The following is a 17,663-nucleotide window of genomic DNA, read 5'->3' as shown; positions in this document are numbered from 1 at the left end:
CGATTGAGGTTCGCATCATATTCCAATATTGTTTGTTGGGTCTCAAAGTGTGTCGATTGAGGTTCGCATCATTTGGTATTAGAGCACAGGTTCTAAAATCAGTTTTCTATCCCTTTTTCTTTTGTTTCCTGTTATCATCCAAAAAAAAAAAGTGAAAAAAAAACTTGAAAAAAAAAAAGAGATGGTAATTATTGAGAACATTGTGGAAGATTCAATTGAGGTCAAATATGAGGATGAGTTCACAACTCACAATCCTCAAGTCTCAGTTGATTTGTTAAAGATGACTATACAATATGTTGATTTTCTTGGAGTAGAAAATTTTAATTTTATTATCAACCCTTTGTTGATTGATGTTGCGAATAAATTGAAAGTAGATGAGAAGAAATTTTCTGTTACACTTTATGAAGGATTCAAGTTTCACAACTGGATCAAGTCATTAAAGCATTCAAAGTATTTGTTTATTTGGAGTGAAAGATTTCAGATTTCAAAGATGAACTCGAGGACGAGTTTGTTTCAAGTGGAGGGGTCTGATGTAGGACACAATTTACTGTTTATTTATTGTAATTTATTATTTTTGGTATTTTTATGTAAAAACGTTATTTTAAGTTTAGGTGATTTATTTCCTTGTTTTTAGGTGTATTTAATGCTTTTTAGGTCAAATTTGATTCCTGATATGGTTAGGTATCGATTAGGAGTTATTTTAGAATATGTTTTCTTGTCTGTCAAGTTTTATGGAGCCATTAAATAGGCTCTTAAGTTTGTAAACGTTTTTTATATAATATATTATTGAATAAAAATCAGAAAATGTGAGGTTTTGCTCTTCTTTTGGTTCTTCAAGAACTGTGAACTTATCAGGGATTCTTCCTTGTGGCGTTCAAACTTTATACCTTCGGTTCGTGATTCTTTATAATCATTGAGTCAATGTCAACTTATACCTTTGGTTCGCGTTTCGATTAAAAACGTTGGGTCAGGATTTCTATCAAAACTTTGAATTTTAGCTTTCTTGGGCAAGTATTCTAATATTTTTGTTGGGTCTCAAAGCGTGTCGATTGAGGTTCGCATCATGTACTTCATGTGTACTGCTATAATTAATAAATTAAAGTACAAAATGTATTAAAAACATTTGGAATTGGTGAATCAACGTGGTCCTGAAAACATGAATACTCATTAGCTAAATTGATGAAATCTCTTATTGTTGAACAAAATAATTGGGATTCGAATTTCGCTTAAACAAAAAAATTAATTAATATCTTGAGCTGATGATAAAAAAAAAAAATCATCACTCTACCAAAAAAATATGGTTTCAAAAAAGAAATGATTACCTAGAAACATAATATTAAACAATTTGTTTTTGTAAAATTTTTGGTGGCTTGTTATGAGCTACAGAGCCTCGCACCCAAAGGATATGAGATTATAACTAACTTTCTTAGTAATGAATATTTGAGTGGATAGTGTCATGCTTAAGTGTTGGCAGCGGCATTTCAACTAAACAATAAAGTAATATACGAATGACTGACCTTTTTGAGCTAAGAAATTTAGTTCTACCCATCTTCTCGTCTCGCTATCCTTTTCTGTCTTCTGGGTCCTTAATTTCATAAAGTACGGCCGTATGGGTGCGGTGCCATGGGCCCATGCCATGCTGCTTCTTTTCCCGAAACAAGTATACTAGATGGTTAATTTATGCTATTGCCATATCTTTGTGGATAAGATGCATTGCTGGACTCTCTTGAATTTGAATCCCATTCATCGTTGGAAGAATGATAGAATTACAATTAAATGATTATTATAAATAATTATTTCCTTGTAGTTTAAAATTAAGTTTTTGGACGATCAATAAATTGTCATGGTATTTAGAGCATTTACTTCAATCCATGTATAGTAGAAAATGTGTAGAATTTACACAACTAATTTTGCTTAAAAATAACTCAAATCAGTTCATGTATAATGGAAAAAAGTGGATGGTGGTTACTGTGTGTGAAGAAAAAGAAACAATTTTAAAAATCAAGAAAATTTGATATTTTAATGAGTGTAGTGTAAAATAGATAATTTAATGTATGATATTTTGAAAAGTAGGTATATAAAATAGAAAAAGTTGGTTCTTATACTAAAATAAACAGTAATTTTTGCACAAGCTAATGTGAATACTCTTAAATTTGTTTCGTGACCAATTTAATCTTTTGAGAAAGTTGGCATTAAAAAAAAGTTGTGCCATTAATCCAATTATCATACGTAATTTTTTTTTTCTCTGTGTGTGAAGAATTTAGGATTCATAAAGGCAAATTTTGATTATTATTGTTATTATTATAGAAAATGACAAATTTCCCTTAGGTTTCCTAGAAGTCTAGAACCTACAGTTTGGTTCTCATTAGTTTTAATCTCTAGTTTTTGGCATAACTTGAGGTTTGAGAAGTTAGAGTTCGCTTTTATATATACTAGTTAAAGAACCCTGCGATTTATTATAAACTAATATAATATAAATTTTATATGATAAACAATAACGAAATAAATAATTATTATAATAACAAAATGAATAAATTGTATTGTTATAAAAACTATCAAATATAAAATGATAACACCTAAATAAAAAATTATTATTTTGTAACCAACTGTGTTCTAATGAGAATTTTGTATCTTTTGGGAGATTGTTGAACACCTCTTTGTACACTACTGTAAATTCATAATCGATCTTTGTTTTGATCTTGCAACTCTTGTTATTTCAGCATTGTTCAACTATTTAATAAAAAATAAATAAGTGTGTCTTAGTATTATCTATTTATTTAGTTTTTATTTATTTGTGAGTCTTAGAATTATCTATTTAGTTTTTGGAAGTGGTATTTGAGAATCATCGCATTAATGAATTTTCATATTGCACGTGATTCCTTTTAAGAAGGTGGCTTTTACAATATTATTTAAGTTTTCTTTATTAATCTCTTTGTTGTTCCTCGTATAGTTGGGCTTAGATAATTTAATGGTTGATAAAAAAACTCAACTTGTTATGAACAATTTAACATCAAATTTATATCAAGACATGCTTAATAATAAGCTAAAAAGAAGATTGTTATCTAAATCAAAATTGAAAGGATGAAACATATTTAATGATTGATTCTCAAACAACAACCATATAAATAAAATACAACTTAAGTAAATTAGGTTAAGCAATAGACAAAAAAAATACACAAAACCATTCAATTTGATGAAAAAAAAATAGTCTAATGTTAGTTGAATAAAATTTTATAAAAGATATTTTTTAAGTGTACTACCTTAGGTTGCTGTTTTCTTTTTAAGTGTAGTATTATATGTTTTTTTATTTATTTTATATTTGATGTTTTCTTTTTACGTGTAGTAATATTATTATAGGAGAAGAAGATAAGAAAAAAAAAATTATATCTATTTTTTATAAAAAATCTAATAAAATTTCTACAATTTAGTGAAACTGCTTGGCACAACCACGGCTTCTAAGCCCAACTTTTATTATATAATATATGATATATGATATCCCCCTTCCTTCAAATTGAATTTTGTGTGTGTGTGTGTGTGTGTGTGTGTGTGTGTAGAATGAGTAATTTTCTTAGAATATTTATTTTTGTTGCCTACAAAATATACTGATAATGGTTCCGATCAAGAATTCGGTAGAGGAGAAAATCATTTTAGTTACCCACCAGATAATATGGTCCTTTTGATCTTCAACAAAATTGTTGGTGTGAAAATTAAGCTTATTACGTTGCATGTTGGTCTTTAAGCAGGGATGGAGTCAGGATTTCTAGTTCAGGGGCTGAGGTTTAGACCAAAAACATAATCATATTGCCCCCCAAAGCCCAAATGTAGCCCTGTCCTTGTCTTGAAGCAATTTGCTGCTCTTAATTATCACCAAGGAAGTCAATACCGTACCGGAGGCTGTACCGGTTTGGCCACCGGTACGATATATTTCGGATACCGGTCAATACCGGTGTACCGTTTCGGGTTTACCGCTATTATATATACACACACCAAAATCTCTAGAACCATGTTTATAAGCATATAATATTTCACTTATATTATAGTAAATATAAAAGTTTATCATAAAACATTACCTCAATTCGGAACAAATTATTCATAGTTTTATACTTTACTATCAATTAAAAAGAAAAAAAAAAACACAATATAAAAAATAGAGAGCTTAGTTGTTCATTGCATACTAAGAAAACAAATAATACTAATAAGTTAATGTAAATAAGTTACCATTATATCCTTACAAAAATTCAAAAATTACAAAACTAAAAAAAAAAAAAAGCTTTTTTCTATACCGGCCGGTACCGAGCGTACCGGCCGGTATTGCCTGAAATTGGCCGGTATGGCCGGTACGCGGTTGGTACGGCCGGTATTTTTCCCGATATATAATAGAAGTGTACCGGTACCAGTACGGTATCGACCACCCTGATTATCACACAAGCCAACACTCTTTTGTTCCGAGTTGAATTTCATATTCATTACCGCCTACTAGTGATGATGGTAATGTGTTCAAGAATATGATCTTCACCAAAATTTTCAAGCCCTCTGGGGTCACGATCGTGCTCACGTGATCATTCTCCATTTCTAATAACAAACTCATAAAGAGATTTTATTAAAAATGAACTATTCATTTACTACTAAAACCTCTCTCTCTCTCTCTCTCTCTCTCTCTCTATATATATATATATATATATATATATATATATTGATCACATTTAATTATAATTCTCTGTTCACATATTATACATATACAATTTCGTCAAAATTTTACATGAGGGGTTGAATTCCAAGATCTTGAAAATTCTAATCATTTTTTTTTATATATACAAGATAGAATTTCTACTCTAGCCTAATCTAAGTGTGTATGTGTGTGAAGCTCTCTCCTGGAGACTTGAACCCCGGCCCTTGCCCCCCACACCCCATAAGCATTTATACTTGTGGAGTGACCATCGCACCAAGGGTGCGCGGTGGAAAATTCTAATCATTAGGAATTGAATTCCAAGATCTTTGAAATTCTAATAATGAGGAGTTTAATCCCAAGAAATGGAATTCTAAGCACTAGGGGTTTAATTTATGAAGCATGGGTGCGTTTCCAGATTTGGGTATGGGTGCGGGACTCAGCAATTTTTGAAAAAATAGGATGCGGCGGGGTGCAGTGATTAAAAAATTATTAAAAATATTTTTATTTATATATTGCTAAGCAAGCTTTTTTATATAATAATAATAGAAAACTCATATAATAATAATAATAATAATAATAATAATAATAATAATAATAATAATAATAATAATAATAGAAAAATAAATAGATAGTAATAAGTACACAAAAGTTTTTGATACTTGAATTATTGACAGAAGTATTAAAATAGATAAGGCTTCTCATAAATATATATATATATATATATATATATATATATTTTAAAATGTGGTTTAGTGGCTCACGTATTTGGTCAACTCATAAACAAAATAAAGGATATATGTAGCAGCTATTAAAATAGGTGTAGCTTCCCATTGAAAAAAAAAAAAGAAAAGAGAAAGCTGCGTCTCTCATGTTTTGGTTAGAGAGGCACAAAAAAAAAAAAAAAAAAAAAGCCTTTTAAGTTGTTCTTATAAAAAAAAAAAAGAAACAGAATTCTTCCAAAAAAGAAAAAAGAAAAAAAGAAGAAGAAACAGTACTGTAATAGAACAAAACAACTCAGTACTCCAGCAAAGAACAACTCTGCAAGAAGACCAAGCGAAGAAGAAGAAGAAGCAAAGATACGATTTCAGTCCACCGGCGACAGTGTATCAATATCCAGTCCAGTTCACTGGTATTTTCAGTTTAAGTTTTTTTTTTTTTTTTTTCCTTATCGGCTGATTTCCTTTTTCCGGCCGAAATACACCGATATTCGGCCGATGCGATCCGATTCAGCCCGAATTGGTGCGAATCCGGTAACAAAAAAAAAAAACTCAAACCCGGCACCAACGCGCGGGCAGCTGCATCGGACTCCGATGTGGCACCCTCCCAGCCGCGTCAGTGCTTCCTAGGGTTTAATTATGAGATCTTTAAAATTCTTAGCACTGGGTGTTGAATTTCAAGTTCTTTGGAATTCTAACAAGATGCATTTAAACTCAAGAAATGGGAATTCTAAGCAGTAGGTGTTTTATTTCGCGATCTTAAGGAATTCTAAGAAAAAAGGGTATAATCCCGAAGAATTTGGAATTCCAAGCACTAAGGTTGAATTTCAAGATCCTAGAATCTGAACGAAGAAGGGGTTTAATCCCAAAATTGGAATTCAATGCACTAGGGTTCAATTATGAAATAGTGAGAATTCCAACCTTGAGTAGATTAATCTCGAGAAATGGGAATTATAAGCTTTAGAGGTTTAAATTAGATATCTCAGTGTTGCTAAGCCTTAGGAATTGAATTTTGATATCTTTGGAATTCTAAGCAGTTGAAATTTAATTTTAGGATTTTTCGAATTTTTAAATTGTAAGGATTGAATTTTGATATATTTGAAATTCTAAGCAGTAGGTGTTGAAATCCAAAATATTTCGGAATTCTAAGTTTTAGGATTCATTTTTCCAAGATCTTTAGAATTCTAACAAAGAGGGCTTTAATCGCTAGAAACGTGAATTTTAAGCACTTTGGGTTTAGTTTCGAGATTTTGGTAACAAGGATTTAACCCCAAGAAATGAGATGTAAGGGCTTAATTTTGAGATCTTGAAATTTCTAACTGCTACAATTAAAACAAGGCATACCTAAGTGTAGATTATTTGCAAGTAATAATATCTCAATGAGTCTAAGGCCAATCCATATATAGGGAATGATTGACACGAACGTAGAAACCTCTATCATTGGTTGTTTTTCCACCTAATGATAGAGCAAGATGATATTGAAACTACAGTTGCAAATAACATAATAAATTTGAGAAAGAAACAATGGAGAAAAAGCCTAGGATTCAAAGATCAACCTAATATTTTATCAAATGAACTTTGATTATTTTTAACTCAATTAGGGTAGAGAGCCAACTTGCCTAATTGGAATTAAAAACAATAAAGTACTCAAAAAATATGAAGAGTGAATTAAATTTGAGTGTAGATACCTCATTTTGTACCCTTTAGACTCAGGCCCCCATTCCCCAACGACGAAATTACTTTGAGGCCCAAGGTTAATTTAGGCCAAATCTGATAAAATCTTGACTTGAGGAATTATTTATGGAAAATATAACTTATTTTTTGAAGAATAAACCTATTTTTGGAAAGAAAAAAAAAAAGATGTAGGAAACCCTAAGTGTGCATACGCATACACGCGTATGCGCACATGGCTAAGGTTATAGAATTATATGAAAGGAAAACTTTTTGCATTTAAATCTGTATGAAATGAATCCCACATCGTCTGGTAGCCACCCCACACCCTTATTTTACCACCACATAAAGCCATAAAAGGCACTTTTTCAAAGGGATGCGAATATACGCACGATTCACTAGAAAATAGTGAATCAAAGAGAGAGTTTTTCACAAAACATCCTTAAGTCAAGTTTTACTTGGTTGAGACCTATTTTAATCTTGATCTTTTGAGTTCTAAAGCTTACTAACCTACTAGTTTTTTTGTTGATTAGATTGATTGAGGGGAATGATCAAATCAAGTTCTAGAGAGTTCTTGTGTTGAGGTAAAGGTTCTAACTTTGGCTCTTCACTTTTTCTTCCTTTTATTATTATTTTTAAATGTTTTATGTACTTTAATATGTTGTGTTAGTTTAGGTTTACCTTGTGTTTGTATTAGAAGCATGATAGGTTGGTAGTTTTCTTGTTTTCCATTGTTTTCTATTTGGAGTTGCTAGGTTTAAGTTTCTAGCCATGGGATGCGCACGCATACTCGTGCCTTGAAACCCTAATTGACTCATCTTCTGTTTTATTTGCTTTCTTTCATTTTTTTAGCCTCTATTTAACATGTCTTTCTTTCTTTGAGTCTCTGTTTGTTTGCTTTAACTTGTTTTGTTTCATTCTTGGTTTAGATCTTGATTAGGGTTTGTATCCTTGGTTGAATAAATGGACATGCATATAAACATGAACATACATTGAGGCATTAGTGTTTTATTGCATTGAGATAAGTCATGCATAGATCACATGAACATGCATTTGTTTGTTTAAATACGAGTTGTTTAAATATTAGATTGTATGCTTGGTTGAATGCCTTTCCTTGAATGCTTGAATATGCTTGGTCAATTTGCCTTGTGATGTTGCTGCCCTTGTAAGGCATGTGTAATGTCGTGATAAGTAAGTGCTAGGCTTAGGGATGATATGCCATGTTTGTTTGCTTTAGATGCATGTTAGAGTGTGTGTGAATTAAAATAACATGTTAAAAGACCTTTTAATGAGATTAAGATTTGGAACACAATGAGTGGATGCCGACCTATGGGTTGGGTGGGGTTGGGTGCCTAACACCTTCCCATCTCCATACCTAAACTCCGGACATGTGCTTTGGTAAAGATCAGTCCTTTCACAACAGTGCTATATTCATGTTTCCTAGACCTAATCTAGGTGACGGCTCTATTTACACCCTCTGCCATGGTCCACCGTAAGCCAAGGCGTACTTTCGACAATCTTTTGGGAAAACCCTAAGAAAAAGCTCATTGCGGGTTGCTTGCGCCCACACTAAGTGATTGAGCAAATACTTCAACTGCATTGCTACAAGGGAGTTTAAGCATTCAATATATTTTCAAATCATAATGAATCAAGGAGTTCGAACATTTGATATATATAAAAATCATATTAAATCTTAAAAACTTATCAACATGCAATGATTTCAAATCATAATGAAGCAAGGGCCATTGGACACGTAATGACTCATTTCTAATCATTCAGTTTGGATGAAATATTTCAAAGATAAGTCCAAATATATATATATATATATATATATATATATATATAAAGTAAAAAAAAATAGAGATTTTTTTTTATATATAAATAAACAAACAAAAATGAAGAAAGTACAGTACCAAGAAGCAACATAGTGTGAATAGGTATTCAATACCAATACTACCACTAATAAAAGGGTTGTCTTGGTCCCTAACTTTGGAGTTTGGATAGAAATGTAGCAGCATCCTAAACAACCTTCTATATAGAGTATTGTCTTAAATAACGATAGGTCATGTCCTAAAAATATCAAAATAATACAAATGATTTTGATTTTTTAACTAATTATTATGATTTTAAAAAATATACTAAGTTAAAAGTTCAAACAGATAATGTTTGTTATGTCTATACATAATAATTATTATTTTAATTCTTTCATAATTAATTTTTCAACCAAAAAAAAGTTGTAATAAACATATGTTTATGTTTATTAAATTCTTTCATATTTGTATTTTCTCATATTTTGATCGTTTTTAGCTTGAAAGTTATTTGAGCTTAACTTTCATATAATTCACCTTTATAGTGCTCTTATAAGATGCATTGTATATATGATAAAATATTGATTATATACCAACTGAAAAATTGCCTAATATTTTGGGGGATAAGTCTTGATGCTAGAATAGTAATTCTGTGATTTTAGTTGATGATAGTTCATGGATTGGCTCAATAGAAGATGAAGTGGGTAGAACAAACGTTAATGGAATTATTGAATTGGACTGGTGAACCATATTTTGATTGGATATTGAAGGATTTGGGATGGCAAGAAAGTTTATTTTGAAAGACTTACAATTTGAATTATAGTCAATTGTGGTACCCTTGTTTATATTGGTAGGTGGTCAATAATCATAAAGCTGCATAGTCAATTGTGGTACTCTAGTTCTAGGCTGCTGGGACATTATTATCTGTAAGTTAAAGAAAGGAAAAAAAAGGGGGGGGGGGGGGTTTGAGATATTTCATGGAATTCGCTTCTAGCAAATGTACATTTAGAGATTATGATTTCATAATAAGCGGTATATTCACGAGGAACTCAACTCTTCAATGAGTTTAGCCCAAACATCATCTAGAGGTTAAAGGTGAATAGAATTTTGCTTAATCACAAAAATAAGTTATGTGATTAAGATAGACATTCTATGATAGACACTATATCAATGCTCAATTGATTTTTATGGAGACTGGAGAAATTTCTATTTTACAATTTTAAGGACGGAAAATTCTACACATTTGTTGTGAAATAGTTTTGAACTTATATTTAAGTGGAAGCAAATATACAACTCAATGGGATGTTAAAGCATACTGATTTACGGTAAACTTTGATTGTGGATTTCCTTTCATCATAACCCTAAAGGCTCCTTTATTGTTCAGAATTATCAGAGATTATTTATAGAAGAAATATCATTTGTTACTAGATTTATTTGAATAGGTAGGTTTTGAAGATTTCATTCACTATGGACGTAACTTTCAGAGTTTTTGGGTCGTAGTGACAGTTATATGAAAGGGAATTTTCGTAGTTTAGTTACTCTTAAACTTTGAGGATGAGTAAAAAAATTGTACAGATTGATACAATTGTGGCATTAGAGTTTCGTAGTGAAAGCGTGATAAATTGATTCAACTTGGGGTGAATTCAAAGGACTGAATTCTTATAAGTGGGGGAGAATGTAATACCCAAAGAGGAGAGAGAGAGAGAGAGAGAGAGAGAAGAAAAAAGAAAAATAGAGAGACTTTAAAGGTGGGGTATTTAAGTAAATCTTTTTGTGGGGTTAATTTTATAATTAATATTATTAAGGGAATTTTTAGAAAATTAAGTTGAAACCCTAGTTATATATAAGCTAATTAAGTCAATGTATAACAATAGATATTTTTGAAGGTGGACATCTGAGTTTGTTCAACTAGAGAAAGATTGATAGCACACTTAAGGTAAAAGCCTAAAAAATCTCATCTTTCGTCAAATTTAAGTTTTATATGAAATAAGAATATTTTTATGTGTATTTTTTACTAGTAGTGTGACTATTTAAATATTCAATAAGGTTTATGATGAAAACAAAAAATAATTTAGATTTATATTTTCGGTAATTTGGATGCTAGGTACCTGCAGATTTTTCTATATGGGTTTCTGATTTGTTTTCCTATGCCCACTGTTGTGTCACGCATGTAAGTGTAGATGAAAGTTGCAGAAGGTTAGGCATGGTGAGTCCGGCTCTCCACAAGTTTCTGCCTTAAAAAGTTGTACGGAATTGTGATTTGGTGAAAATGAAAAGTCATGGTGTGATATAGAAGTCTAAGAGCATCCACATCAGTTCTTTCATTTTACACATCCACTTTTACACTAAAAACCCACTTTTTTCTATTTTACACATCCAATTTTACAAAACACCCACATCAGTTCATCTATCCTACCACCCTTTTTAATTAAATAATCAATTTTCTTTAATTTTTTATTATTTTCCCAACTACCTGATATAATTAGCGCGCTCTCTCTCTCCCTACTCATTTTTTATTTTTGCTCTCTCTCTCTATACCCATCTCTCCAACTCTCCCTCTCCCTCTCCCTCTGCCTCTCGATCAACTCTCCCTCTCCCTCTCGATTAGCTCCCTCTCCGATCACGAGCTTAGATCAGCTCTCCCTCTCTGATCACAAGCTCAGATCACCTCTCCCTCTCCGATCACAAGCTCAGATCACCTCTCCCTCTCCGATCCGCGATCCGCGAACTCCAATCACGATTCGCGAGCTCCGATCGGCGATCCGCGAGCTCCGATCCTCGATCCGCGAGCTCCAATCCATGGCAAGACCCACGAGCTCCGACCAGTCAAACACCGATCTGTGTTTGTGTATGTTTATGTTTTTTTTTTTTTTTGGAGCAAAGTGTATCTCTGTGTATATTCTGTGTTGAGAAAAAGATGAGAGAATTGAGTTTGTTAAGCACGGATCAGAGAGAGAAAAAAATGAGCGAACGTGAAAATGATAAAATATTGTATAAACGAGCTACAATAGCCGTGTGTATTTACACGGTTATTGTAGCTCGTGGATGGTTTTGCAAGATTTTACACAGTTTTATCTCCACTGATGTAGGAGATTTTTTGCTCAAAATGTGTAAAATTGAAAAATTTTTATATTATACATGACTATCTACCAATTGATGTAGATGCTCTAACAACTATCAAAGTTTACCATAAAAGGGAAGAATGGTGTATTCGTAAAAGCTAGTGTCCAAGTGCTTTGATTTTGTAAAATATAGTACATTTTTCTAGTTTTGTCCTCGTCTCTAAAGACTACTAGGGGTGGCAGGTGGCAGGAGATTAAAAGAAAAAAAAAACGAATAGAAGGTGGGTCTAGCCGTCTAGGTGGTGTCCTTTCCAAGTTAACTTTTCACCCTTTATGGTTATATGTATGGTGTATTCTCTAGGCTTTATTCTTAGGGAACTATTAGGCGGAAAATAAAGAAACAAAAATATTATGACTGTGCATTTTTTTTTTGGTTGAGAAAACAGTCATAATACTTTTATTAATAAAGCAGAAAATTTCTGTCAAGGATTACAAGATTGGTTGCATTGCCATGGATGTCTTCTAACCAAATTTGAGGTTCATACAAATGTTTCGCTAGTTTAGCGAGTTTGTCTGCTACTGCATTACCATCACGCTTGACATGTGAGAAGGAAGCATTTCTCAAGTTTGATGCCAAGATCCTTGAGTCATCAATTATATGTCCAAATGGGGCCAAGCAAGGCACGTTGGAAGTGAGGAGATTGTATATCGTTCTAGAGTCTCCTTCAAAGATCACATCATGGAGGCCTACCTCAATTGCAAATGAAATGGCCCTTTGACAAGCCAACGCTTCTAGTTCTTCCACAGACGATGGTAAATTTATACCTCCGATAGGAGACAATATGCAGACTTTGCGGAATAGCATCCATTTTTTGTCCCTGTCCATATAAAGGAGTCCTCGGCATGAGTTGAACTCAGAGTTAAACTGAGTATGGATCTTGCTTCATGAGGCAGAAACTCTTCGATAACTCTGTCTTCCATCCAACTCCCAGTTTCCTCATCAATTAGCGCACACACCCGAGTGTTGCTGGGGAAATTTTTTATTGGCAATATCACATGGCTAGAGTGTTGGTCCGGTAACCATTTATCTCCTCGAATAAGTACAGATTTCCCATCCCCTATTCTCCATCTCCCACCCCATCGCACAACCCGGCGTGCTTTCAAAATGCTTTGCCAAGCATACGACCCATTCTCTTTGATGCTATCATCAAGGATTGAACCATTTGGAAAGTATTTTTCTTTGAAAACCTTCTAGAAAAGAGAGTGTTGGTTGTGCATCAACCTCCACACTTGCTTACCCAACATGGCCAGATCGAAGTTTTCAATATCCTTAAAGCCCAAACCCCCTTGGCCTTTTGGCAAACATAGTTTTTTCCATCCAATCCAATGTGTTTTCCTAGATTCACCCTTATAACCCCACCAAAACTTCCGGATTAGCATTTCAATATACTTACATGAGGATCTAGAAAGCTTGAAACACCCCGTGGTGAATGTAGGCATTGCTTGAAGGACAGCTTTAATCAACACTTCTCTTCCTCCTTGTGATAACATCTTTTCTTTCCAACCTTGCATTTTGTTCCAAATCCGCTCTCTAATGTAGCTAAAACTTTGCTTTTTTCCTCTACCAACAAAGGAAGGTAAGCCAAGATATCTTTCATAGTGGGAAGTGGCTGGTACACCAAGAAGAGACTTAATGCTTTCTTGCGTTGGCTGATCAGTATTAGAGCTGGAGAACAATTGTCTTTTGTCTTAGTTTATTTGCTGACCAGAAGCTGCCTCATACTGATGTAAAATATCCAAAATTGACTTGCAATCTTGGGTGGTTGCACGGCAAAAGAGCACACTATTGTCTGCAAAGAACAAGTGTGAAACCTTTGGACCATCCCTACAAATTGAGACTCCCTTAATTGTGCCAACCTATTCAGCTTGTTGTATTAGTGAGTGTAAGCCCTCTGCACATAAAAGAAATAGATATGGTGATAGAGGGTCCCCTTGATGGAGTCCTCTATTGGGTGCAAAGTGACCGTGTGGTTCTCCATTCACCAATACAGAATATGAAACAGATCGAATGCATGAACTAATAAGAGAAATCCACCTATCTGCAAAACCCAATTTCACCATTAGTTTTTCCAAGAAAACCCATTCCACTCTATCATATGCCTTGCTCATATCGAGCTTAAGAGCCATGAATCCCAATTTCCCCTTCCTTTTATTTTTCAAGTGATGAAGAGTTTCAAATGCAACAAGAATGTTATCTGAAATTAATCTATCAGACATGAAGGCACTTTGAGTTTCTGACACAAGCTTAGGGAGTATTTTTTTTAGGCGATTTGCTATGGTTTTGGAGATGATTTTGTAGAGGACGTTGCAAAGACTTATGGGTCGAAAATCCTTGGCTACTTCAGGTGATTTTGTTTTTGGAATTAGGGAGATGAAGGTATGGTTTAGGTTATCTATCATTGAACCCGAATTAAGGATATCAAGGGAGGCAGCAATTACATCCTTACTAATAAAACTCCAGCATGATTTGAAAAAGATTGGTGATATACCATTGGGTCCAGGGGCTGTTAAGGGCTTCATTTGCTTCAAGGCTCTTTCTACCTCTTCAGCAGTGGACTCACATGTTAAATCTGCATTCATTGATGGTGTGACCTTGGCTTCAATTCCTTGAATAATCTTATCAAAATTTGAAGGGCCTGTGGATGTGAAGAGCTGCTTGAAATAGCTCACCATGGCTTCTCCGATTTTTTTGTCTTCTTCCACAACTGTACCGTCCTCCAGGATCAGTTTTGAGATGAAATTCCTTTTGTTTCTTTGAGTAGCACGGCTACGGAAATAGGCAGTGTTGAGATAGCCACTCTTTAGCCAATCAGTCTATGATCGCTGATGCCACAAGCACTCCTCTTTCACCATAAGATCATAAACTTCCCCTTTAAGAGTCCGCACCCTGTCATGGTTTATGCCAGCCATTGAAGCCGCCTCTGCTTGTGCTAAATCTTTCTTTTGTTGTGCTAACAATCGATGAATATTACCGAACGATAACCTGCTCCAGTTCTGAACGCTTTCTCTGCAATCATCCACTTTTCCTATTAACCTGCACACAGAATCTCCATCCCTTCGGCCTTCCCAAGCTTTTTTAATAACCCCTTCACACTCTTCATCCTTCAACCAAACAGCTTCGAATCATAAAGGCCTTGTTATAAAACCTTCTGTTTTCATCATCCGAGCATAACCACAATGGACAATGGTCTGACAAAGAGCTTGCTATGTGATGTACCCTGACCGTGGGGAATAAAAAGGACCATGAAGGAGTAGCAACCCCTCTGTCCAAACATATCCAAGTCACCCCACCATCGAATTGATTGTTGCACTAAGTGTAAGGAGCTCCAACAAAACCCAAGTCCTGAAATCCACAAAAATCCAGTGCGTCTCTTAACTCCCTCATCTGCCATTCTCTTCGTGCCGCTCCTCCCAATTTTTCCTCAGCTTTGGTGATTTCGTTGAAATCCCCCACACACAGCCACGGTAAATCCATCTTAAGACTTAAGTGTTTTAGTAGTGCCTAGGAATGTTCTCGGTTGGCCGTTACCGGATTTCCGTAAAAACCCCTTAACCGCCAGGCATCATCCATTCCTAGTTTAACTACTGCATCTATATATGTTGGTGAGGAATCAAGAATTTTGAGATCAATTCCGTTTTTCCAATAAAGTGCCAAACCTCCTCCCGTGTTGACTCGTGGAACTATGAAGACGTTTTCAAGACGGAGCTTCGAACATAGTTTCTTCAAATAACAATCCTTTGATCTTGTTTCCATGAGAAAAATTATTGTCGGGTTGTATTTCTTCACCATCTCGGTGAGTTCTAGAACTGTGCGTGATTGACCCAAACCACAGCAGTTCCAACTGAGGCAATTCATTTGTTCTGCCGGGGCTGTTTTCCAGCCTCCGCCACTTCAAAATCATCACCATTGACCCACTGTGTTGTTTGTTGGCGCTTAGAAGGGAGATCAGATGAGCACTCACTTCCAATTGATTCACATTTTTTCCCTGAGAGAGGTTCAAGACTTGTGGTTGCCTTAGAATTTGCACTACGTACTTTGGGAGTCCAGGTCGACAGGACATGATGCTGGGGAGATACGTTGGATACCCTAGCCGTCTCATGAATCTCACATGCATCACTTAACTGATTTGGACTTGGGGGAGTAATTTTGGCACGTGGATTACTTTTGGATTGAGTTACGTTTGAGGTTTCAATGCCATCAAACTTTGCTATCTCAGCGTCAATCACATTTAACTGTAGATCAATCTCTTTATGGTGCATATAAAAAACGGCTTGAGTATTTGAACCCGACTTTATCACGCCTTTATTGCCTCTCTTTATTGTAAATACCGTGTCTGCACTGCAAGTAACAACTATCCCAATGTTACGCCTCTGTTTATTACTCTCCAAATTTTCCATAACGGTTTCTGCCTCTTTGCTCCGCCCACCCTCTGCCTCTGGCTCACTGAGTTTCATGGTGGGGAGTACCGAGTTGTCACTATCCATGGAAGGAGAAAGCGTAGTGGATGGAGTTTTCTTCTTTGCCTTGTAGAATCCTAGGACCATAATTTCTCTTTTTTTGGTCGAAATATATGCTGAAGCTCTTAATCCTACTCCAAATTATCTCTCCTCTGGTTTTAACGTCCCCTCACTTTCAATCCATATATCACAGTCCTTATCGTCGTGAGTAAGACGACCACACCAGTAACATAAGTTCGACAATCTTTCATACTTGAAGCTTACCCAAATTTGTTTTCCATCCTCGAGCGAAATAAGGCGACCATGACACAATGGCAAAGATAAGTCTATGGAAACCTTGAGAAGTAGAAAATTACCCCCATCAGCTTCCTTGAACTCCTTTGGGCGAGACACTTCTACAATCACACTGCTTATCTTCAAACCCGCTTCCAATCAGTGGCGGCTCTAGGAATTTTTTTCAGGGTGTTCCTCAACAAACATAAATTACACAATCTAATAAAAAGAAAATTTTGTATATTGACAACAACGACAATACAAAAACACGCAAATATATAAAGTTTACAATTGCCTTCTACGTGGTTTTCTTATCAAATATTTTTCCATAATTCTAGTAAAAGAATCATTTGAAATATTAATAAAATTATTAATTATTGTTGTTTAGTTGTTTCATTAATTTGTTTGTCTTTTATATATTATAAATTATTATATTATTGTTTCATTAATTATAAAATTATTAATTGTTGTTTATCCTAACATAATTTAATTTGTTTATCTTTTATAATGTATTGATTAATTAAATTATTATTTATTATTTATTAGTTGCTTCTGTCAATTAATTATTGATTAATTAAATTATTATTTATTAGTTATATTAGCACACACCCATGTGTAGATAATCTTTTTTTGAGAAACAATGATGCAGATAATTTAATTTGACACAAGATATATATATATATATATATATATATATATATATCAATCAATGAACATCAAAAGAGAAATTGACCTGATGAGAAAGTACTTTGATAAAAGGAAATTCTAAATTCCTAAATTGCCCAAGACCAATCAGGTTTTTCCTTTGATTTTTTTCCTTTCCACCATTTTTTTAATTCTCTCATCTTTATCTTCTCTTTTTTTTTTTTCTTTTTTCTTTTCTTTTTTCAGAATGGTTCTCATCCACATATTTAAACTTCTCTTCTTTCCCAATGCCTTGACTAGT

At 34.0% G+C, this 17,663-nt stretch overlaps 1 protein-coding gene across 1 annotated transcript; it reads right to left on the bottom strand.

The window, feature by feature from the left end:
* Positions 1-12,386: 12,386 nt before the first annotated feature.
* Positions 12,387-12,812, bottom strand: LOC142616385 (uncharacterized). Its single transcript, XM_075789248.1, has one exon. It carries the CDS (start codon positions 12,810-12,812, stop codon positions 12,387-12,389), a length of 426 nt encoding a protein of 141 aa, XP_075645363.1.
* Between the last annotated feature and the right edge of the window lie 4,851 nt (positions 12,813-17,663).

This window comes from Castanea sativa, chromosome 11 (assembly GCF_040712315.1).
Source record: "Castanea sativa cultivar Marrone di Chiusa Pesio chromosome 11, ASM4071231v1".
Lineage (NCBI taxonomy): Eukaryota > Viridiplantae > Streptophyta > Magnoliopsida > Fagales > Fagaceae > Castanea > Castanea sativa.
The sequence above is the reverse complement of the archived record's forward strand: the minus strand, read 5'-3'. Positions and strand labels throughout refer to the sequence as shown.

Coding starts and splice junctions, on each gene's coding strand:
- LOC142616385 (XM_075789248.1), bottom strand. CDS start 12,812: ATGGACAGGGACAAAAAATGGATGCTATTCCGCAAAGTCTGCATATTG.